This window comes from Typopeltis vanoorti, chromosome 16, assembly GCF_054136105.1.
Source record: "Typopeltis vanoorti isolate ZY-2024b chromosome 16, IOZ_Tvanoo_1.0, whole genome shotgun sequence".
Lineage (NCBI taxonomy): Eukaryota > Metazoa > Arthropoda > Arachnida > Uropygi > Thelyphonidae > Typopeltis > Typopeltis vanoorti.
In genome coordinates, this window is record NC_143564.1 from 86,957,651 (window position 1) to 86,981,712 (window position 24,062).

Sequence of the window (24,062 nt, forward strand, 5' to 3'; positions counted from 1 at the left end):
AAGATCAGTAGAACTGCTTTGTAAATACAAGACAATTGAAATTATCATCAGAATTATCCACTACATCTTTGAAAATTCTGAGTGTTTTTATTACAGTGACTCAGAAAATCCATCATTAGAACATGTGGATTTCTTGCATCAGATGCAGTCTTCTAATAGAGTATAGGATTCATTTTCAGTTAAGAATAGATCAATTTTTATTCTCTATGTGTATAATGTTAGAAAACTGGAAGCAGATGTCCCTATACAGCAGGCCTGCACAACATATGGCCCACAATGCTATTTATTTTGAACCATCTGCCTGATTGAATTATTTAATCATATGGGGGAATATGAAATTAGACGATTTTTTCCTAGCGTTGAATTAAATTTTTATTAAGACTCTGCATGTTTACGTACATGTGATTAATGTCGCAATCATGTTTCTTTCAACTCGACAATAAATTGCATTTGGAGTTATTCCCACTGTTGTATTTAATAACAAATTATTACAATTGCTTCAAGGTTTTGTTAGTGCTAGTGTTGCTGTGGGGAAATTCAAAGTTACATCTCCCTGATAACAACTTGATTTCTGAGAACGAATCGTATTACACAAAGTTGGCTGTGCCTTGACTGGCTTTGGTAGTGTAGTGGTTGGTTGTAGCTGGAGTGTTATCTTGTTGTTTCTCTCTAATTTCTTATATTATCATACTTCATTAACCTCTATTATCTTTTCTTGTGTGTAGTCTGACTAGATTCCAATTAGGGATATTTCCTTTTCAGATACTGGCAAATTTATATTTATACTGTGCCAGCCAGTATCCTATAACAGGAATTTATTCAAGTTCAGGAAATGTTTCTAGATTCACTGGCATACACTCTAACACAGACTTAAATAGATATCAGTATTTTGCAGTCGTGACCAATGATCTATTACTTAAACATATATATCTAAAATTTCTCACGCTATGGTTTTAATTTTATAAGTGGTAATTTGATATCTCGAATTCAGGCATATGCAATAAAACATGTTTATTGGAACTAAATGACAATTACAACTAAATTGGATCAAATTACTAAAGCTTCTAAATCTCTTGCTAAGTTAAATCTCATGCTAAGATAATTCTCACGATTCTAAATTAATCAAGTTCACCTAGACAGATCAAATTGTTAATCACACAGAACAATAGAAAGCAATGACAATATTACACTAAATTAAGATTCTCTCATGCATGCTATTCATAGAGTACATACTATACAACTTGTTGCTTTCTCAGTTAAGGTTATCTACTAAACAAAATACACTTATTACTTCAGTCACATACAATTAGATTCATTCCTGACAATTCCTTGTCCAACAGAATTTGCTGTCTCAAATACGAAATCTTATCCAAGTTCTCTAAAGATTGTCCACATTACTTAATCAAACATAAATTTCTATCTTCTATCACTTCCGTAACAAATAACAATGATCTCTACATTATCCAGTTCTTTCCAAAGGTCTGTTAACTACCACATGTTGTTCTGGTCATCCTTCGATCGGCTATCTCAGCACCTGGCTTTTGGCTACGTCGTCCTTTCTACTGCTGCGGGACTCTAACTATTTTCTTCCGTGACTATGGGCTATCTCTGGTCCTTTCCGATGGGAACATAGCAGCTGGCACGATTTCTGCATAGGCAGATGATTCACGTATGGCCCCGTGTGGAATCTTGTTCAGCATAATCAGGAAAACGGCCTGCTGTCCGACATCATAGAACCGTTGCTCATCTTTTCTCTGACCACCGGTCAAGAATCCTCGAGATGAAATCTGGAACAAAAAGCCTTGTAATGTGGCATGCATTGCCTTATATTCTATGTTCTAGCACAATTTTTTTGCTGTGTTCTTTTTTTCGCACGACCCTTAGTTTTAATTCCCTTAAGATGATTCTTACTCTCCTTATTGCTGTTAGGTGCTGTCTTCAAGAAAAGGCACTTACGTTATTTTCCAAGTATGCTGTAGCCTCCGACGTTACGACTGATACGTGCGTCTCAGACGTGACCTTTGCACTGTTACTCATTACCTGTCTGGCGACTTATGTTATTTGAGATAGCTTAATAGGACACAAATTTAACCTAATATTTCTTTTACATAGAATCATTAATCTGACATAAAGTTCTTTACATAGTATTACAATTCTACTAAAAGGAGGTAATTCTAATTCTATTTACAGTTAGTACTTTATTTCTTCTGCTCAAGTACAAGTTTTTTCTCTCAGCTTATTTTTCTGACTTGTTAAATCCTGAATGAATTGTTTCCTTTTAAAGGTTCTTCATTCAGGATGTAACAGGAGCAATACATTACATAACTGTTACCATAACCTGCATTATTGTGAGTTTTTCATCATTAGTTTTTTGTAATTAATATTGTCAATCTCAACACAATGAGCTTAAGTAAAAAGCATAAAATAGATTTGGAACATTGAGCATTTAATCCTGAGTGGACAAACAAATATTTTTTTATGTTGTTTAAGGACAAAATAGTGTGCATTGTTTGCTGGGAATCTATCGTTGTGCCAAAAGAGTACAATCCGAGACGTCATTTTGAATCGAAGCATCCTAACCTTTGGCAAGTTTGGATGCAAATAAAAGCAGCAAATTTATTGAAAGTCCTTAGCGGTGAGCAACAAGCCTTTAAAAAAAGTGACATTTGCAAATGAAGTTGCCACAAAGGTAAACTTAAAAATATCACAAGAAATAGTTTGTGCTGGCGAATCATTTACTGAGGGAGAGTTGATTAAAAAAAAAAAAAAAAAGTGTCTGATGATTGCCTTTTCCGAATTGTGTCCTGATAAGAAAAATCACTTTGGAAATATCAGTTTGTCCTTTATGACTGTTCAGTGCTGGGTGGCCGATATTGCCGAGAATCTTAAAGATAACCTGCAAAAATCGGCTAGTGAATTTGTCTATTATTCACTTTCTATGGATGAAAGTACTGACGTGAAATATACTGCACAGCTTTTAATTTATGTAAGAGGCTTTAATAAGAAGGTTGTGGTGACAGAGGAGCTTGCTGGTTTGTGTTCAATTAAAGGAAGAACAGCAGGAAAGGAGATCATAGAAAATGTAAAGATGTGTGTAACCGAAAAACTATCCTTAAATTTCAAGAATTTAGTAGCAGTTTGCACTGATGTGTGGAAAAAATGTTGGTGCTGTAACATTTATTGAACAGTATGCAGGTAAATTATTGACAAAATTTCATTGCCTAATTCATCAGCAAGTGTTATGTTCAAAGGTTTTGCAGTTTGATCATGTGATTAAAGTAGTATTTGCTCTGGTCAACTATATTCGAGCTCAAGGTTTGAAACACTATGTTTCAGGCATTTCTAGAAGAAAATGATGCTGAGTACGGGGATCTACCATACCACATTGATGTACGTTGGTTGAGCCGCAGTAATTTTGGAATCTCAAGAAGATATGGAAATATTCATAGAAATAATGGATGAAGAATGGAATCAAGATTTATTTTTCTTGTGTGACATTTTGGGTCACTTGAATGATCTTAACTTACAACTTCAAGGAAATAATAAGTTTGTTTTTCAGTTAATGTCTCTTATAAAGGCATTCAAAATGAAATTAAGTTTGTTTGAAAATCAACTTGCTAAGGGGGATATGTCACATTTCTTAACTTGTCGACAGAATATTCCATCAGAATATCATTCAATGGTGGGTGGAAAATATAAGAAGCACATATCACTTCTAAGTGAGGAGTTTCAGAAAAGAATGCCATTGAGTAATGAAGACGAAGTTCACATAAAAGCGATTGAGGATCCATTTTCTGTCGAAGTAAATGGAAATTTGCTTCGATAGAAAATGACCCGACAGGTAGGACATGCATATATTCTACCTGTCGAACTCCAGATGGAAGCTATTGATCTCCAGTGTTCTGAAAACTATCGGGTCAAGCATAGGGAGAGTACTTTACAAGAGTTTTATTCTATTCTGGATCAGGATAAATTTAAAAGTTTGTTGGATACTCCTTTCTTTTAGTCCCCAATCTGAACAATAATGATGGTCTAAAAATCCCAAGCTTATGGAAGGCACATATTCTACCCACGGAACCTTTCTCTCCAAGAGTTGACTAGAAATAGGACTGTAGATAATCCAGAATCCTAAATCAAACATAACAATTATTATTAAATAGTTTAGGGAAATAACAACGTAGACTAGGGTATACATTAAAATAACTTTTTAATACAAATCTAATATTTCGGCAACGTCACATTGCCATTTTCAACAGGAACTTGTGAGCAAGACACTTGCACACAGGCACAGCAAACAGTAAATGAGGACGAAGCAGGAAGCTATTTTTTCTCCTAAAGTCCTACTGGTGCCCCCTAGTGGGCAATGTTGGTATTCTTGGGCGATTGGGCAGAGGTCTTCTGATGTAGGTTTCCCAAATTTGAGGCAGTCTCATTCAGCCAAATTTGTTGAGGTTTGGATTGTTTCTTAGGGCTGAGGCTGATTCCATGAAAAGCCTTTCGTACTTGTATTTACTACAGTGAATGATCGTGGCTTTCTTCCACCGTATTCTATGACGGGTATCCAGAGCATAGTCTGCAAGACCAGAGTTGCTGTATTGGTGGAACCGGATGTAGTCCTCGTGTTCTGTAATTCTGATATTGGCTGTCCTGCCTGTTTGGCCAAAGTAAAACAGCTTACAGCTGCAAGGAACCTGGTATACACCAGGTAAGTCTAGGGGAGAGGTTGGTCTTTAGTGGAGCGGATAAGGGATGCCAATTTCTTATATGGTCTGTAACAAGAAGTTAAGCCTTGTTTATTTAGGAGTTTTGTAATTTTTTCTGAGGTGCCTCTGATATAGGGTATGGCGATGGATTTAGAGTAATCCTTGTTGTGAGGAGGGGGGGGTTGTGGTTTATTGGTTTCAATATTTTTTGGATTGTTTTGGGAGGGTAGCCATTGGCTGAGAAAGTGTTGAGAATGTGGTTTAGTTCTGTGGTTAGGGCATTGTCATTTGAACAGATAAGTTTAGCCCTGTTGTGTAGTGTCTTAATGACACCATATTGTTGTGAGGAAGGGTGGTGGGATTGTTGGTGAATGTATCTGCCTGTGTGGGTGGGTTTTCTATAGACCGAGAAAACCAAGGTTCCATCAGGCTGGCAGATGACTAGTGTGTCTAAGAAAGGAAGGCAGTTGTTTTTTTTTTCTTCCAAGATGAATTTGATTCTGGGGTGTTGGTTGTTTAAGTGTGTTAGGAAGGAGAGGAGTGCATCGGAGTCATGTGGCCAAATAGCGAACACATCATCTACATAAACCAAATGTATTTGGCTTCGATATGTAGATGATGTGTTCGCTATATCGAAGCTACATAAATACATTTGGCTACTTATCGAAGCCAAATGTATTTGGCTTCGATATGTAGATGATGTGTTCACTATTTGGCCACATGGCTCCGATGCACTCCTCTCCTTCCTAACACGCTTAAACAACCAACACCCCAGAATCAAATTCATCTTGGAAGAAGAAGAAAACTGCCTTCCTTTCTTAGACACACTAGTCACCCGCCAGCCTGATGGAACCTTGGTTTTCTCAGTCTATAGAAAACCCACCCATACAGGCAGATACATTCACCAACAATCCCACCACCATTCCTCACAACAATATGGTGTCATTAAGACACTACACAACAGGGCTAAACTTATCTGTTCAAATGACAATGCCCTAACCACAGAACTAAACCACATTCTCAACACTTTCTCAGCCAATGGCTACCCTCCCAAAACAATCCAAAAAATATTGAAACCAATAAACCACAACTCCCCCCTCACAACAAGGATTACTCTAAATCCATCACCATACCCTATATCAGAGGCACCTCAGAAAAAATTACAAAAATCCTAAAAAAACACGGCTTAACTACTTGTTACAGACCATATAAGAAATTGGCATCCCTTATCCGTTCCACTAAAGACCAACCTCCCCCCCCCCCCCCAGACCTACCTGGTGTATACCAGGTTCCTTGCAGCTGTAAGCTGTTTTACTTTGGCCAAACAAGCAGGACAGCCAATATCAGAATTACAGAACACGAGGACTACATCTGGTTCCACCGATACAGCTCCTCTGGTCTTGAAGACCATGCTCTGGATACCTGCCATAGAATATGGTGGAAGAAAGCCACGATCATTCACCGTAGTAAATACAAGTACGAAAGGCTTTTCATGGAATCAGCCTCAGCCCTAAGAAACAATCCAAACCTCAACAAATTTGGCTGCATGAGACTGCCTCAAATTTGGGAAACCTCCATCAGAAGACCTCAGCCCAATCGCCCAAGAATACCAACATTGCCCATTAGGGGGCACCAGTAGGACTTTAGGAGAAAAAATAGCTTTTTGCTTCATCCTCATTTACTGTTTGCTGTGCCTGCGTGCATGTGTCTTGCTCACAAGTTCCTGTTGAAAATGGCAACGTGACGTTGCCGAAATATTGGATTTGTATTAAAAAGTTATTTTAATGTATATCCTAGTCTACGTTGTTATTTCCCTAAACTATTTAATAATAATGCATAACCAATGTCTAAGCCTTTCCACTAAAACATAACAATTGTATTGTAATGATAAAAAAATAGGACATCATTGTTACTGAAAGAAGACTATCTATATAAAAAAAAGAATGTCTTTCTCATGTTATGTTAAATGGAATTTAGCTTTGATGTAGTTTCTAAATAATTAGGTTGTAAAATTTTTTTTTTTTGACTAGAGGTCATGCGAGTAGAATAACCTGTGATCAAATCATTGTTTCTTTAGCTTATTGTATGCCATGTAACTCAGCTTGTTCTTGTATATTTGTATATACTCCAGATGATGATCTTAATATGAAGATAGAAATGTCAGGAAATTAAAATAGTTATTTATAACACGGATACTGCCACCAGGTATTTTGTATGTTTGGGAGCACATATACGTTTGAACACACGTTTTCGGTCATGAACTTGAACAAAACCAAACAGCGTTCATTTTTAAGTGATATCAATTTAGAGGCCATTAAAAGAATGGTCACTTCAAACATGACACCAAACTTCGTTAAAATAGTGGCAACAAAGAAATGCAATGTGTCGCATTGTGACATTCTGAATATCACAGTGTGACATTCAGTCACTGATATTTCACTGCGAATAAGTGTGATATTCTCGGTGAAATTATTAGTAAACTTTGTGTTTATGTTTAAGTGGTTTTTATTGAGAAATTTTGCAGCTATATCTGTTTGTAAATAATTTTGATTATAAATTTAATTGTAACTCTCTAAAAAGTTTAAATATGCATATTAATTAGTATTTACTGTAGACCTACTAACAAATTTACTTAAGTTTAGCTGCAGTGGACTAGTCTAAAATTCTAGGTCTGAAGTGATCTGGCCCTTGGTCAGGTGGTCCAAGTTGGGTTTGGCCCTCAAAGACAATCAAGTTGTGCAGGTCTGCTATACAGTGAACAACATCCTTTCCCCAACAGACACCATACTGCAGACAAGAAAAAACAAGTAGCATTATTTTATCACTAACTACAGCAGAGACATTCTACAGTCTATGTAATATATTTGGCAACAATTAGTTTGAATAGACAACTGGAATAAAAATGATTTTACCTACTGCAACACACGTCCCCTCTAACAGGCACTATGCTGCATAAGCAAAACTGTTTATGGTACTGCAAAATGCAGTATCTAACTAAAAACAATTGTCTTAACATTTGTTCAAATTTATAATTCCATGAAATAAGCAGCAGCAACTATTTATAATGCAGTCGCTGGGTGCTAAAAGCAAACAATTTGTCTAAAGAAAATACAGATGTATATACATGTGTGTATATGCGCGCACACATATACACTGCTTGGAAAGAAGTCAATGGACATCCCATGGGACAAGGTGCATTGTGCCATGTTATGAATCGTGTTTGTAGCCAGTATAAATTGGAGGATTATGATGTTCCAATGTGTCAGTGCAACAGTATCCAGGAGAAATGGCTATGAGAAGGAAACTGACAGGGTGGCATGTTGCAGTCCTATCTGTTTGGTAAACTGTTGACAAATTGGGCAATCCCAGGTCAACAATTAGTGATATCATACTGAGATTGGAAATTCAGGGAGTCAACTGCAAGTGCTCCTTGCAGTGGACGATGCATCACACTCACTGAATGTGACTGTAGGGTACTATGAAGGATAATATGCAAAAATTGGCATTCATCAGCCATCACATTGAATGCAGAGTTCTAGGCATTTGACTGGAACATGAATCTGCACAAAAACATTCAGAACCGAGGGTCACAATATGGTTTTCCATGGTAGGAACACAATATGCAAGCCCCACATTACTTGAACCAACATGCAGCATCATCTTCAGTGGTACAAAAAGTATGTATGATGGGCATGGAAACTTGGAAAACTATGTTTTGAGTGACAAATTACTTTACACCCTCTACCGAGTAGATGGATGGGTGTGGTGAATGCCTGTGAACATCTCTAACCAGAGTGCATAACCCCAATTATGAAATTTGGAGGTGGTAGTTGTGATGGTATGGTAATGTTTTTCCTGAATTGGCCTCAGACCTCTGTGGTGCCACGAACATTGAACTCCAAGAGGTATCTAAACGTTCTGGACAATGCTTCCTACTTTGTGGTATTTCTACAAAACTGACCATTGTCTCTTTCAGCAAGATAATGTGTATGTCTTAAGGCTGCTGTACTTGTTTGTGGACATAAATGTCATCACATTTGACTGGCCTCCACAGAGGAGCCATGACCTCAATTTGATTGCACATCTGTGGGATGGACTGGAGTGTCAGGTGAGATTAAGGGACATTCACTCCACAACAATTCAGGACCTTGTTACATGTCTACAGGACAAATGGTCCAAAATTCCCATTGATTGCTATTATATACTTGTGGAAAGTATGCCCTGTAGAATTGCTCAGTCATCACAGTGAAAGGGATCCTACGTCTTATTAAGGTGGGCACCATGGCTGTTTGTTCCTCACACTGTGGTGTCTGTTGCCTTCTTTTCAAGCAGTGTATATCCCGATTCCAAATGGAAAACAATTTAAGACACAATGAGCTTACTACTCATTTATCTGCTTGAAATCAGTTTGAATTGCATTTGAGATTTTCAATGTCATTAAGATAATTTCCAAATGCTAATTTTAAAATTCTACTGAAAAAGTTGCAACTAGCATGCCGTATACACTTTTTGTTAATGAGCCCACCCAATGGGGAAGTGACATACATATATATATACAGTAATGAGAGCTTCTGCTGGTATGATAAAAATGCAAAACAATTCCCAACACGAACATTGTTAATATATTGTGATTCTAGTCTTAGTGCCTTCAGGAGAGCAGATGTCAAGACACTTGCCTATGGCATGTCAGTTCCAGATTTTTGTGCATGGCTACAATGAGATGGCTACGTTGAGTCCTGGAGAATGCATTTTCTGGAAAATGTCAGCTGCTTCTAAACAGGAAATCTAAGAGAGAGAGAGAGCCATCAATTTCCCTTTTTACAAGTGAATTCAGAAAAGGAAGGGCTCCATTATTTTCTTTTTCTAGCATGAATTTTATTGTAGGATACAATACAATTTCATTATCACTAGATAGCAACCCATGAACATAATGAAACCAAGTGGAGCAATAAGGAGTGATTAACTTTGTATTATATAAAGTGTTCCACTTCAAAACAAAAATTGATATTGAATCAGAGAGAGAGAATGTTATGTAGAAGGTTCTTTTTTTTATCTGCATTATAAAATCAGTATAAAGAGTTTTCTTTGTGGTAGAGAAATCATACCCTTTAGATAAAACACTGATTTCATCATTGGTGAATTTAAGACAATGAGCTTACTACTCATTTATCTAGGCTAAAGAGTAGATGATTCACATTCTATATATAACTTTCAAATGTTTGTCAAAGATACCAAGCTATTTTTATATGTATATAAATATAAACTTGGTTTTAATCCATTTCCCAAGTCACCTAAGCAAACAGACAAGTAAGTCAAGTTTGCACCTACAAGTAATGCAAGTCTGGGCGACTCCGCATATAGTGCAACTCGTGGTAAAGGTGGAATAAGCTCTGATTGCTATTCTTAGTATTTACCCTTAATGCAAAGCACATCTCCTTGAGGAGATGTATGATGCTATGCATTAAAGGCAAGGGGCCACTATCCAGATCGGTTTCGACCTTTATTGAAGTCTCATCAGTGGGAGCCAGGCTTAGAAATACCAAGGTTTAAGTAATACAGAGCTTATAAATATTTTACCAAAACAAGTTACCATAAGGTGCTACGCCCAGACTTGCACTACTTGCAGACACAAACTTGACTTACTTGTCTGTTTGCTTACTTGGGAAATGGATTAAAACCAAGTTTATATTTATATACATATAAAATAGCTTGGTATCTTTAACAAACATCTTTTTAGAAGAAGCTTTTTAGAAGAAGGAAATACATTCTCCAGGACTCAGCATAGCCATTTCATTGTAGCCATCCACAAAAATCTGGAACTGACATGCCATAGACAAGTGTCTTGACATCTGCTCTCCTGAAGCACTAAGACTAGAATCGCAATATATTAACAATGTTCGTGTTGGGAATTGTTTTGCATTTTTAAGATAAATTATTAAGGTAAAAAAAAACTTTCTTTCAAATGTTTGCATAAGAGTTTTGTTTAGATTTATGAAATGCTTTCTTGCCATATTCTTTAGATATATGGAATATGACATTAAATTACTCTGGAGCTAAAGTTCTTTGGATAATGTTACCTAAAGTTATTAATAGAAAGATTAACTTTGTCTTTGTACATTGTCATGTTTCTCATCTTGTACACTGTGTTATTAAGTATTTATACAAATACTAGACAAATGAAAATGGGCAGGCAGTTTGGGACTTAGTTGACTAAATTGTATTCTCTATTGACTTAAAAAAAAAATACTGATAAATGTGATGGTACAGCATGATGGAATGTCATGCCGGTGAGTATTGTCAAGTTAAATAAGACTCTTAGTTTTTGTGGAGTTGCCAGGGAGAATAATGCAGAAGAATTGTAGAACTACTCCATCAACATGCTTGGTATTACTGAGACAAATAGGACTAAAACATCTGAATTATCTGAAAATGAAGTTAGGCAGTAGTGATCAGAAAAAAATGTAATGGCTATATAGTTCAAGACCGAGCATGAAGCTAAAGTTTCACTTAGTGATGTAGACAGATTTCAAAATTGGACATTGGACAATGGAGCTTGTTTGTGCATCTCACAGCATGGAGAGGAAGAAAGAAACAAAAGGATTTTTGTTTTATGAAACATTGGAGAAAAGAGCAAAGCTAATAATAATTGTTGCTTTCCATATTTCTATTCAGGATATGGGCTGGTTGTTGATTTGGTAAAACCATTAGTAAGGAAGGTGGACTTCATGTGACTTATTTTTTGGGAGAGCTGCAATTGAGTGAGGCAAAGAGAATGTACTTGATGTACTAAAATCTTAATGATGCCAGATTTTTGACATTATGATGGTGTAAAAGAGGATGAATGTAAAGTCCAGTATGTGTTTTCTTTCTGAATACTGAGAAGTGAAGGTTACCATCTGGTTATTGATTGTCTTCTTCTAACTTGAGTGAACTGGATACAATGATGAAGGTTGTTAATCTTATTGACAAACTCTTGAAGGTCTATACAGGACCCATGCCAAACTGCAAAAACAAAAAGTTTTCTGTTTCTAAATGGCAGAGAATGGAACACAAAGGAAATGGCAGGAAATAAATAAATATAAACAAATGGCTGGAAGTTGTACATTGATGACTAAACATGAAAGTTTTCTTTTCGAGTGAGACCTGTGGAGTTTCCATAATTATACAATCTCATGTGTACCACAGTAGAAAATTATTTCTTATACAGATATTTCATCTTACATAAAGGAATTTTAACAAAACAGCAGAGCGCGTGCATCTAATTAGAAATCCTCAACGTGTTGTTGTATGTTTCTTAAGTTTAAAACTGGTGTGCAGAAAATGATCATTAAAATAAATTATTTACGATACAGCTTATTTAATACAGTTGAGGATGACGATTTACCAAACTTTAGGGATGGTAAAGCAGCAGTTGGGATTAAGGTTCAGTCAATGAAGTACATCTTCATGTTGAAAGTTTTTTTCACTTGTTTATACTATAAATTAAAGATGCCAAGAAATTATATTCTTGTGTGAGTTCGAATCCCACCATTACTTTGGTGTATATGTAGCTCAGTGGAAGTGGTGTTTGTACTCCTCACGCTATGCTACCCAAAGAATCACCCAGGTTCGTTCGATGACTCCAGTTGTTGGCTAGAGGAACTTTTTAGGTCGAGAGGATGCAGAGAAAAATGAACCAGATGCTAGCAGGTCTATTATGGAATTGAGCCTTGCGAGAACAGGTTGAAGATTTGTGGATTATAGAAACTGGTTGACAGTCAGAAAAGTGGTGATATGATTGAGACCTACAAATTACTGAAGTGTTTTTACAAGATTAATTCAAAGGAAATTTTTCAGAACATGTTGGTGGTTGGAGAACTAGGGGCCATCCTTGGAACTTGAATAAGAGTACAGTTAGCAAGGGTGTTAGAACTAGGTTTTTTTTTGCTTGGAGAGTAGTGAATGAGCAGAATTGGTTGCCAGAGTGTGTTGTGGGTGCCATGACTCTGAATGATTTCAAAGCATGATAGACACTGTGCAAATGTCATCTAGGTGGTAGATGATTTTTATCACCTAGTGTGAGATCACCACCATCTTGCTGATGAAAGACTTGAAACTGAAACCTTGGTCTGAACTAATTTGAAAAAAAGGTTCTGGAGCAGATTTTTTGGAGTATATTAACCTTCATTCCATTCCATACTAATGCATTGTAAGTTTACAATTTTTGTGTGTACGAGATTCACATTAAAAATTAATTAAAATAATAAAAATGTCAATTTTTTAAACATGTTTCAACATTATAATAGTTTTCCTTTGCACTGCCTTTTTTTAGGGTAACCATGGTGAAATGATGAATCGGTATAAACAGCTCCTAACTTATATAAAAAGTGCCGTGACGCGAAATTATTCAGAAAAATCCATTAACTCAATTTTAGATTATATATCAACTTCAAAGCAGGTATGTTATTCTTATTTACTCTCATTATTTTAAACTTTCATATTTATTATTTTCTGCTGTTTCATATTGTGTTTTTATAGTATACTATAAAGTATGTTTGGCAGCTAGTGGAACTGGCAGCACTTTAACTACCTTGATTGCTTAAGGTGCTTGAATGCATTATATCTAATTGAAATCTAGTTATTAACTAGATTTCAATGAGTGACTATGCTGAAAAGTTCCATTCTGTGTGTGTGTGCACATGTTATATAGTCATGCCTTACCCAAACATGGAGATGTTATGCATAGGATTTTGTTACCATGTTTCTTAAATGCCACATGTCATGTATTATTTTTAGGCCCAATTTACATACTAGATGCAAATCACTCACTTCTGAAACTTGCCTATCCATTCTGTTTTGAACTGGACCATCCCATTTTCACAAAAATTGTTCTGTCATTCTGAATTCAAAATGCCAACATACCACATTTTTTTTACTATCTTTAAGATGTGAACAAATTTAAATATTTAGGAAATTACATAAGCCCCAATGAAGAAATCGACATTGCATGTAAAAAGCAAAAATTCCTATTGGAACTTTGAATAGACACTTCAGTAAACAGATGTCTAGAACAATCCAAATAAAACTATATAAAATAATAGCCAAACCAATTCTGAAATATGGCAGTGAAACATGGACTTGGGGAGAACGAGATAAGACAAGTGGAAGCTGCAGAAATGAAGTTCCTAAGACCACTCGTAGTCTATAAAAAGAATAGACAAGATTTATTGCAGTAATTTTTATTAACCCTGTTTTTCTCTCTCTCTCTCTCTTCTCTCTTTTTTACTTTGTTCCTCTTTTTTGTTGTCTCCTCTTCTCTTTCTGTTTATTTTTTCCTGGTAGATCATGAAGAGACGCGTGGAGCCATATTGTGGCCACACCTGTCATATATGTATTTATATCTATTATCAAAATGTTAGGCCAGGCTTTGTTTTCTTTAGGTGTAAAATCTAACATCAGTCAAGAGCCAACAGTGAAACTGCTACTGCTCATGACAAAAACACTGCATGCTACTACAGTACACAATGGTGACTGGCATGCATTATTCATAATTTTTTTCACTTGATTTACTAAGTTAAGGAAGCCCAAGAAATTATATTCTTGGTTTCATCCTTTATCCAGATGTATGCAAACAAAGTTTGCGCTTGAAGTGGCTTCACGACTAGGCTACTTGTACACAGTCTGCCTGTTAAGTAATGAGATAACAGTTAGTATATCAAAACAAAGAACCATATTTGGAATTGTCAATTAGACAGATTCAAAATAATCTCCCTACAACTCTGCACAACGTTGACATCTGATCTACAAGTGTTCGAAGGCACGGTAGAAGTGCTGAACAGGAACCTCCTTCAATGCCTAGGTCACACATTGGATGTCTTCAATGTTGCTGAAGCACTCCCCTTTCAAGTTGCAATTCATCTTTGGGGAGAGGAAAAGTCTGCAGAAGTCGATCATATAGATCAACTTTGAAGCCAGAAGCTGATTCACATGCAGCGAACAGTGCACCAGCAAGTTGTTGTGCAACAGAAACCAATTGTTGTGGAACTTCTTTCCTAACGTATCGCACGTGGGCATTCTGATGTTGCATTACTCCTAAATAATACTGACTATTCACTGTGGTGCATTTAAGAACAAATTCGTGGTGGATAATTCCAGCAGCGTTAAAAAAACAATGACAATTTTCTTAACATCTGATTTTTATAACTTTCATTTCCTGGTCAAACTGAAAACACCAACTTTCATCACCATTGACAATTCTTTGCAACATATCACAATCTTGATCAACTGCATGGATGACATTTTGACAACATGCAACCCTATACTCTCTCTCTCTCTCTGTGTGTGTGTGTGTGTGTGTGTGTGTGTGTGTGTGTGTGTGTGTGTGTGCGCGCGCGCTTGCACGGCATAAACTTCGAACAAATCTTCTATTGTGCAAATCTCTTTCTGAGATTAATTTAGCTGTTTCGTTACTGACATCAAGCTGTACAGTGAGTAGTCTAGTGGTTATTTGCGCATGCCATGGGCAATAGTTTTACTAGCCTTCACCACATTTTCATTTGCCTGTGCAGAAACTAGTCATCCACAATGTGGACGATTATCCAGGGAGTTCCCCCCCCCCCTCTTTAAATGTTGAAAACCAGTTGAACACTCATGCACAGCTCAGACAGTCATTGCTGTAAACTTTTTTTAGGTCTTGTACATTTCTATTGCAGATTTTCCTAGTTCACAGTAAAATTTATCACAGCTCTTTGCTTGACACAACTTCTGACATGCTCCACTCCACTCTTTACTTCAATGGTTGCCACACAAAAACTGCTACATCACCTGACACACAACTTGCGCTTGCGTTTACAACACTCTCTAGTGGTAAAAACTATGAACATGTTTGTTACTTTTATTCAAAGGACTGTCCTGTAAAAAAATGAATCTCATTACTTAATGGACCCACTGTGTATATAGAGGCTAATGACTCCACATCAATTGCCTTTGTATCCCATAATGCAAGGCACATATCTTACATGTATAATGCTATGCATTATGGGAAGGGCCACTACTCAGACCAGTTTCAAAGTGACCCTAAAAAGATCACTACTAAACTCATTACGCCTGACCTGAATCACTCCAGGACAAGCAACTCATGGTGGTTCCACCCAGTGACAGGCAAAACCCTCAACCAAGTAGGAGCTCTCTACTCCCTAGGAAGTAAGCAAACCCAATGTCATTATTAAATATCATCAGTGGGAGCCAGATCCGCAAGAGATATTGAGGTATTGTAGAAATCATATATTTCCCATATATAAGTTAAAAAGGTGTCACACCTTACTGAATGCTTCTCAGAGCTAGTTGTTAAAAGTTTTTCCACTTGGTTATATTGTAAGTTAATGATGCCAAGAAATTATATTCTTGGTTTCATCCTTTATTCAAGTGTAAGCAAACAAAGTTTGCGCATGAAGTGACTTCACAACTTGGCTACTTGTATCTAGACATTAATGACTTCACATCAGTTGCCTAAGTATCCCATAATTCAAGGCACGTATCCTTACAGACATGTATACTGCTATGCATTATGGGATACTAAGGCAATATAAATATATAATATAAGTATATAATAATTAAATAAATATAAATCTGCTTTCTTCCATTTCTTTATGCATTTATATAATTAATTATGATTATAATAAATACATAGGGCCTGTGCCTTCCATGGTGCTAAATTGCCCAAAGAGAGTGTCGTAAGTTCGATTCTAGTCACCAACTAGAGAAACTTTTACTGAGCTTTTTTCGACTGGTTCCCGAGTTAGTTGATCTCTACCATGGGCAAGTGGGTTTTTCTCCTGGAAACTCAGGTTTTACGTCCTGTAAACTCAAGAAAAATCGACTGTAGAACCTTGGCTATTTTCAGACAATAAAACACACATTGTCTTTGTCTCAAGGAGATCTTTTTCTTCTGTGATAATATTCGTTGCTCTATTTTTAAGCATATGTATAATGCTAACTTTTTTGTGCATGATGGTGAGAAGATTTAAAGTGGAGATAATGTCCAGTGTCCGTAGGTTTGCGGTAGATTGTGAACTTGATTTGTCCATTCTCTTCTTTTTTTATTAGTGTGTCTAGAAAAGGTAGTTGATTGTTATTTTCCAGCTCTAACGTTTACTTGATTTTTTGGTAGAAAGAATTTATTTTTTTAAGGAACTCATGTAGGGCATTTTCTATGTCTTTCCAAATAATGAGGACATCATCTACGTATCTCCACCAGACTAATGGCTTCGGATTTATTTTGGAGAGGACGTCAGCTTCTATTTTTTCCATGAACAGATCCATGAACTCTCTCTCATATCTCAAACTCTAGTTAGTAATGGGTACTCTAAAAATATAATCCAAAAGTTTCTCCATAGTAACAACCCACAGCAACAACCTCCGGTCACGCAGTATACATTGTCCATTGTCATACCTTATGCCGGCTCAGTTTCAACAAAAATAGCAAAACTCATGAGGTCTTTCAACATCAGGGTTGCCTTCAAACTACACGACACATGTTAAGATCTCCTAAGGACAGTATTGCCTTCTACAAGTATGCTGGTGTATATAGCATCCCATGTTCTTGTGAACTGAATTATATAGGCCAAACATCAAGAAGCCTAGAAATCCGAAAAAAAGAACATATAGGGGATGCCAACAACAGAACAGATACTTCAGGATTAGCCCATCATCCATGAACTCTCTCTCATATCTCAAACTCTAGTTAGTAATGGGTACTCTAAAAATATAATCCAAAAGTTTCTCCATAGTAACAACCCACAGCAACAACCTCCGGTCACGCTTTCGAACCACTACATCGATTAGGACAACAGCTCCATGCCTTACATTGAAGAAGATTTCAGATGTAGAAACTTTAATGAAGCTGCAGTGGTACTCTGGACAGGAGATAATCTAAACAGAAATCAAGGCATGATACTGCAAGACATTTGGAAAAGCTTAATAAATTCACTAAACTTAGCAGAATTTCGCGGGAAAACTATAAAACGCGATCAACAAACGACGACTAAGACTCCACACTCCATGCTCTTGATGTTACTCGTCATTTTCAATTTTAATTAATTTAACTGTTGTTACTCTATTCTTCTTTTTTACCAGTAAACGTTAGTGTACCTATTTTCTTGTCCTGAAGAAGCCAGACAGAATTAGCTGGTTAAACTTGTCGACAACTGTATATTTATGAATAACTATGGTCTACTAATAAATCCAAAAGGAAAATATCTCATACTTAGTGTCAAGAGACCAAATATAAAAAGTTACAATGAATAAATCTAGATGGATATACAAAGCATAAGATATACATTCTTTTGAAAAACTAAAATGCAAAAAAGCGAGATTGATAAACCATCTAACCTTCCTAAAAAGATGCAGACAGTTTAATATCATTCCTAAGTTCCTAGTTATTAAAGAGCAGATAAAATCAATAAGAGCGAAACGGATTTACTTTAAAACTTCTTTAGCCTTACTTTGAGAAAGAATCCAGCACGTCAGATACATACTTAGTAAAATACCTCAAATGCTTTTTTTGATGACATCTCTAACAACATAGATAATAACATTTGGAACATACTTGACCGCATGGTGCAAAATAGTTACAACAAAGTTTTTCGATCCAGTAAAGAATCGCAAATTAAAAAATTCGATAGACTTTATCAAAGAAAATGCAACTCTAGACCATGTCTCGTGGATGATAAAGTTATTTTCAATCTTTCGGACTGCACTCTTTCTAAACAGGAATCGGACATTTTAAAAAATAGGTTTCAACTTCACCATAGCTCCAAATCACATCCCAAAAATAGATTTCATAAGCAACATTGAAAAAAGTCTTACTTGATTCTCAGAAACAATAGCAAATGATATAAGATTAAAAAGCACCATCATCCTTTCTACCTCAAAAACCACTGAAATGTAATATTACCTCCTCTGAAAGAAGAGCCCTCTCAAACCTAAGAAAGAACAAAGATATTATCATCCTAAAAGCAGATAAAGGCAACTCAATATCACATATTAGATGTAGATCCAACCATGAAATACTAAAAAGAGCCTAATCTCCTAATATGACTAGGTAACCTTCGGAATTACAGAGAAATCTAAAATCTCTACACCCATCACACCACGCTTATATGGTGCACCAAAAGTTCACAAAGTTGCAGTTCCGCTTCGCCTGATCGTCGATGGCAGAAATTCTCCAACATACCTACTAGACAAATACCTGGCCAGTCTTTTGAAAGATAACATAAAGAAATCAGACTCTTTTATAAAGAATTCTAAGCATTTCACTGAAAAACTTAAAGGTATTAACATCTCAAATACAGACATACTTGCAAGCCTAGACGTAGTGTCATTATTCACAAACGTACCAGTCGAAGTTATCAAGATCATATAAAATCTCTATCCACATGACATTGCTCAGCTTTTCTGCCATTGTCTCAAATCAAACTATTTTAAAGTAAATAATATAATTATGAACAGCTTGATGGCTTTGCCATGGGCAGTCCTTTGTCACCTCCTTATGCAGATCTGGTCATGGAAAAACTAGAAGCTGACATCCTCTCCAAAATAAATCCGAAGCCATTAGTCTCTGGTGGAGATACGACGACGTCTTCATTATTTGGAAAGACACAGAAAATGCCTTACATGAGTTCCTTAAAATAAATTCTTTCCATCAAAAAATCAAGTTTACGTTAGAGCTGGAAAATAATCAACTACCTTTTCTAGACACACCAATAAAAAACGAGAATGGACAAATCAAGCTCACAACCTACAGACACTGGACGTTATTTCCACTTCAAATCTTCTCACCATCATGCACAAAAACTTAGCATTACATATATGCTTAAAAATAGATCAACAAATATTATCACAGAAGAAAAAGATCTCCTTGATGAACTCTTTTCTCTCATATCTCAAACTCTAGTTAGCAGTGGTTACTCCCAAAATATCCAAAAGATTCTCCATAGTAACAACCTACAGCAACAACCTCCAGTCACGCAGTATACATCATCGTCATACCTTATGCCGGCTCAGTTTCAACAGAAATAGCAAAACTCATGAGGTCTTTCAACATCAGGGCCTGCCTTCAAACCTGTTCAAACTACACGACACATGTTAAGATCTCCTAAGGAAAGTATTGCCTTCTACAAGTATGCAGGTGTATATAACATCCCATGTTCCTGTGGACTGAATTATATAGGCCAAACATCAAGAAGCCTAGAAATCCGAAAAAAAGAACATATAGGGGATGTCAACAACAACAGAACAGATACCTCGGGATTAGGCCATAATTTCTCGATTTCGAACCACTTCATCGATTGGGACAACAGCTCCATGCCTTACAGTGAAGATTTCAGATGTAGAAACTTTAAAGAAGCTGCAGTGGTACTCTGGACAGGAGATAATCTAAACAGAAATCAAGGCATGATACTGCAAGACATTTGGAAAAGCTTAATAAATTCACTTAGCTTAGCAGAATTTAATTTTGCGTAAAACTATAAAACGCGATCAACAAACAATGACTGAGCCTCCATGCTCTTGATGTTATGCTTCATTTTCAATTTTAATTAATTGAACTGTTTAATTAATTAAACCTGAAGAAGCCAGACAGAATTAGCTGGCAAACTTGTTGACAACTGTCTACTAATAAATCCAAAAGGAAAATATCTCATACTTGCTGTCAAGGAACCAAATATAAAAAGTTACAATGACATTTAGCATCATATTAACAGCAAAATTCCAAGAAATAAACCACTGGGGCGTCTGTGCGATAAGTGGCATATTTTGAGGTGCATTTTAAGACATTTTGCTTTAGATTTCAGTTTATTATTAAAAATTAATTCCATTTTTTTTTTTTTTTTTGCTATTTATCAGTTTCCTGATATGTACCCTTGGTAGTGTACAGGATAATTATGATAGTACAACATCAAAAATTTACACCATTACTAACTTCTAATTAATAATTTTCCTCCAAATTAATCTGTTATCTGTCAAGATTTCAATATTTTCACATCTTATATTTTTGTCTTTTAAGGCACTTTTTACTGTATCACTCCATCTATATCTTGGTTTTTCTCTGGGTCTTTTCCTTGCCAACCTGGCAAAGAACACTTGTTTTGTTAATGTTTCCTCTCCTATTCTGTTTAAGTGACCATACTACCGAAGATTAGCTCTACTAACACACTCCAGAATGCTAACAATAGCAAGAATTGACCTATTTTTAGATTAATTAAAAATTTATTCCAATTTAATTTTTTATTTTATGTACTATGCATGTACCAATTTAATTACTTATTATTAAATTTTTTTGAGGACATCTTGGATACTTCCCACCCCAACCCCATTGGAAATTGATGTTATCATGCCCCCTCCTTACTTTTATTTTTTTGAGTACCATATTTTTATGAACCGTAATTTTTAGTAGTGCAAAAATTATGTTTTGTATTGTTATCAGACAGAGACATGCTATAGTATTTTGTACGTAGCTAAAAAAAAAAAAAAGACTACAGATGGTTAGAAATGTTACAGAATGTTAACAGATCAGAAGTACTGAGCAGAGGAGCAAAAGTGTTCAATGATTAGATGCATTTTAAAAGAATGAGGGGTTGAAATGGCAGTCTTGGCAAATGAGTTGGTGAATTCTTTGAGTTCATCAAGCAGTTGTGATTATTCTATCTTTGGATATAGACAACTTCACATGTTTCAGTGACTAAATCAGTGAATATTTTCTTCCAATTTGCCACTAAATCTGAAAGGTTTAATTTTTATTTTCACACTCAGCATTTCTGATATAATGTTTGTATATATGAGTTTACATTTCACATCTGAACACTGTTTACACAATCTCGATTATTAATAACAAGTTCTTCATTTTTAAGTTAGTTCTGCCATTGTTGTCATCTGTTCATTCTCTTAGTTTTCTTCAGAACTCTCTTTACTATGGTCTATGGTTTTTGATCAACTGTTATTTCTGAACTTTAGACCCATATGTTGAATGGATCTTTTGGCTGGTTACTTTCCACACAAATTTATTAAACTGGCTTTCCATCATAACAACCATAATTATGTTATCTGTTTCCATATATAACTTGCCATTTATGCTTACAATTGAGACTGAAAAGCTAGCATATATAACTAACCTATTCTGCTGATTGTGAATCCAGTTGAAGTTTACTGTTTTCCTGTCTACATACTTTGCCAATTTATTGCTAATTTCCATTCCAGATTGATTAATGACTCTTGAATTATCATCAGAGAATAAAGAATTAACTTTAATATCTTCTAAAGATATTTATATACGATGTTTTGTTTCATTCAGTGAAAACTTTCTGAAATATATAAGAACCTAAACAAAAATTGCAGTTCAGTTTAAGAGAAGACATCAACAATGTGCAGTAATACCTTCCCTCTTACTGTTCAATGTTGCATTGAATAGTAGAGCTAATAATTTAAAAAAAAAAATCCTAATTCATTGTCCTATCCTTGGAGAGGGAAGAGGGACAGGAAGGTATTACACCATTTAGTTTATGAATACTAAACTACTAAACTTCCTTCAACAATATTCCTGCAAATTAGACTGTTATTTGTCAGGACTCCAGTATTGCTAGATCTCATATTTATCTTCAAGGGCATTTTTAACGAGGAATGCACCAAATCAGGATTTGGCTGAAGAATTGAATACCAAATATTCGGTTTGATATTTGGCCAAAGCACTGAGTATTCAGCTTGAAGCATACTGAATTAAATTTTATAAACAAATGTTTTGAAAAAAAGAATATATGTGTGTGTGTGTGTATATATATATATGTATATGTGTATATATATATATATATATATATATATGTATATGTAGAAAGTTTTTTACCTTGGGTATAATATATGTTAAAGATACCAAGTTATTTTAAATATAAACCTGGTTTTTTTTTACTCCATTTCCCAAGTAAGCAAACAGACAAGTCAGTCAAGTTTGCGCCTGCACGTAGTGCAAGTCCAAGACAACTCATGGTAAAGGTAGAATAAGCTCTGATCACTATTCTTAATATTTACCCTTAATGCATACATCTCTTGGAGGAGATGTATGATGCTATGTATTAAAGGCAAGGGGCCACTACCCAGACTGGATTCGATCTTTATTGAGGTCTTATCATTGGGAGCCAGGCTAAGAAATACTAAGTTTTAAGTAATACAGAGCTTATAAATATTTTATCAAAACAAGTTACCATAAGGTGCTTTGACCTTATTAAATAAAAATCTCAGGATGAGAGATAGATGTAGAAAGTTTTTTTACCTTGGGTATAATGTATGTTAAAGATAACAAGTTATTTTAAATATAAACCTGTTTTTTTTTTAGCTGGTTATATATACATATATATATGTATGTATGTAATCATAGACTTCTACTCGGTTGTTGTGATATTTTTAAAAAATAGATTTAATGACTTAAACCGAGATAACTTATAAAGTTTTAATGCGAAAAATTAGAACAACTTGAAAAAATACAACGGTTTTGTTTCAGTTATGTGTGGCAATTTTTACCTGTAATTCCCAGTCTTTTAGATACTTCAATGTTTATTACTATACTCTTCCTTTAATGAATACCTGATGAAGGCTGTTATAAGCCGAAACTAGTGTATTATTCTCATTAAAACTTTATAAGTTATCTCGGTTTAAGTCATTAAATCTATTTTTTAAAAAAAAAAAAAAAATATATATATATATATATATATATATATATTCAAAAAACTTTAATGACTGTTACCGAGAGATAAAAAAGATGACGTATATTTAAAAAGATACTACTAGTTAACAAGTTTCGTTGAATAGATCAACATCTTAAGGTATCACAATCAAAGAAATATATAAAGAATTACAGAGACTTAAAATTGTAATAACAGAACAAGTACAAAAAGACAGTAGCGTGTTTGAAAACAAAATGCAAGCTTGAGTTCCAAACAAACGTATACTACACGCTGTAAATCCTTTCAGCTGTGAGTGCAATTCTATTATTCAACGCTTCCTTAATTTTAAAGAATCGATAAAAACCACTAGAGCTGAAAGGATTTACAGGAGAGCAAAACTGAATATTTTATCGGAACGCATTTGTGATACTAAACTTGTCTTTCCGCTTATTTCTCTAGGAAGACCTATCATGAAACATGTTTATCTCATTCTCTAGACAGTTCATCTTGGAACAATTTGAAAGAAATTAGCACTCTTAAAGCTTCTAAAATACAGAATTTAAATAAAATCAACCTCATTAGAAAATATGATTCTCTTAAATATATACAGGATAGCAAAACTTCTCATTTTGACTCTACCTATTTAAAAAAAAAGTCGTTATCAATAAGTCTT

At 35.3% G+C, this 24,062-nt stretch overlaps 1 protein-coding gene across 1 annotated transcript in view; it reads left to right on the forward strand.

Moving 5' to 3' along the window:
- The window catches only part of alien (COP9 signalosome complex subunit 2 alien), a 395,054-nt gene that overhangs the window by 101,935 nt on the left and 269,057 nt on the right, over positions 1-24,062 (forward strand). Inside the window, exon 4 of the mRNA XM_090406656.1 lies at positions 13,015-13,140. Within this exon, the coding sequence (XP_090262782.1) occupies positions 13,015-13,140 (126 nt within the window). The remainder of the gene's footprint in view (positions 1-13,014; positions 13,141-24,062) is intronic.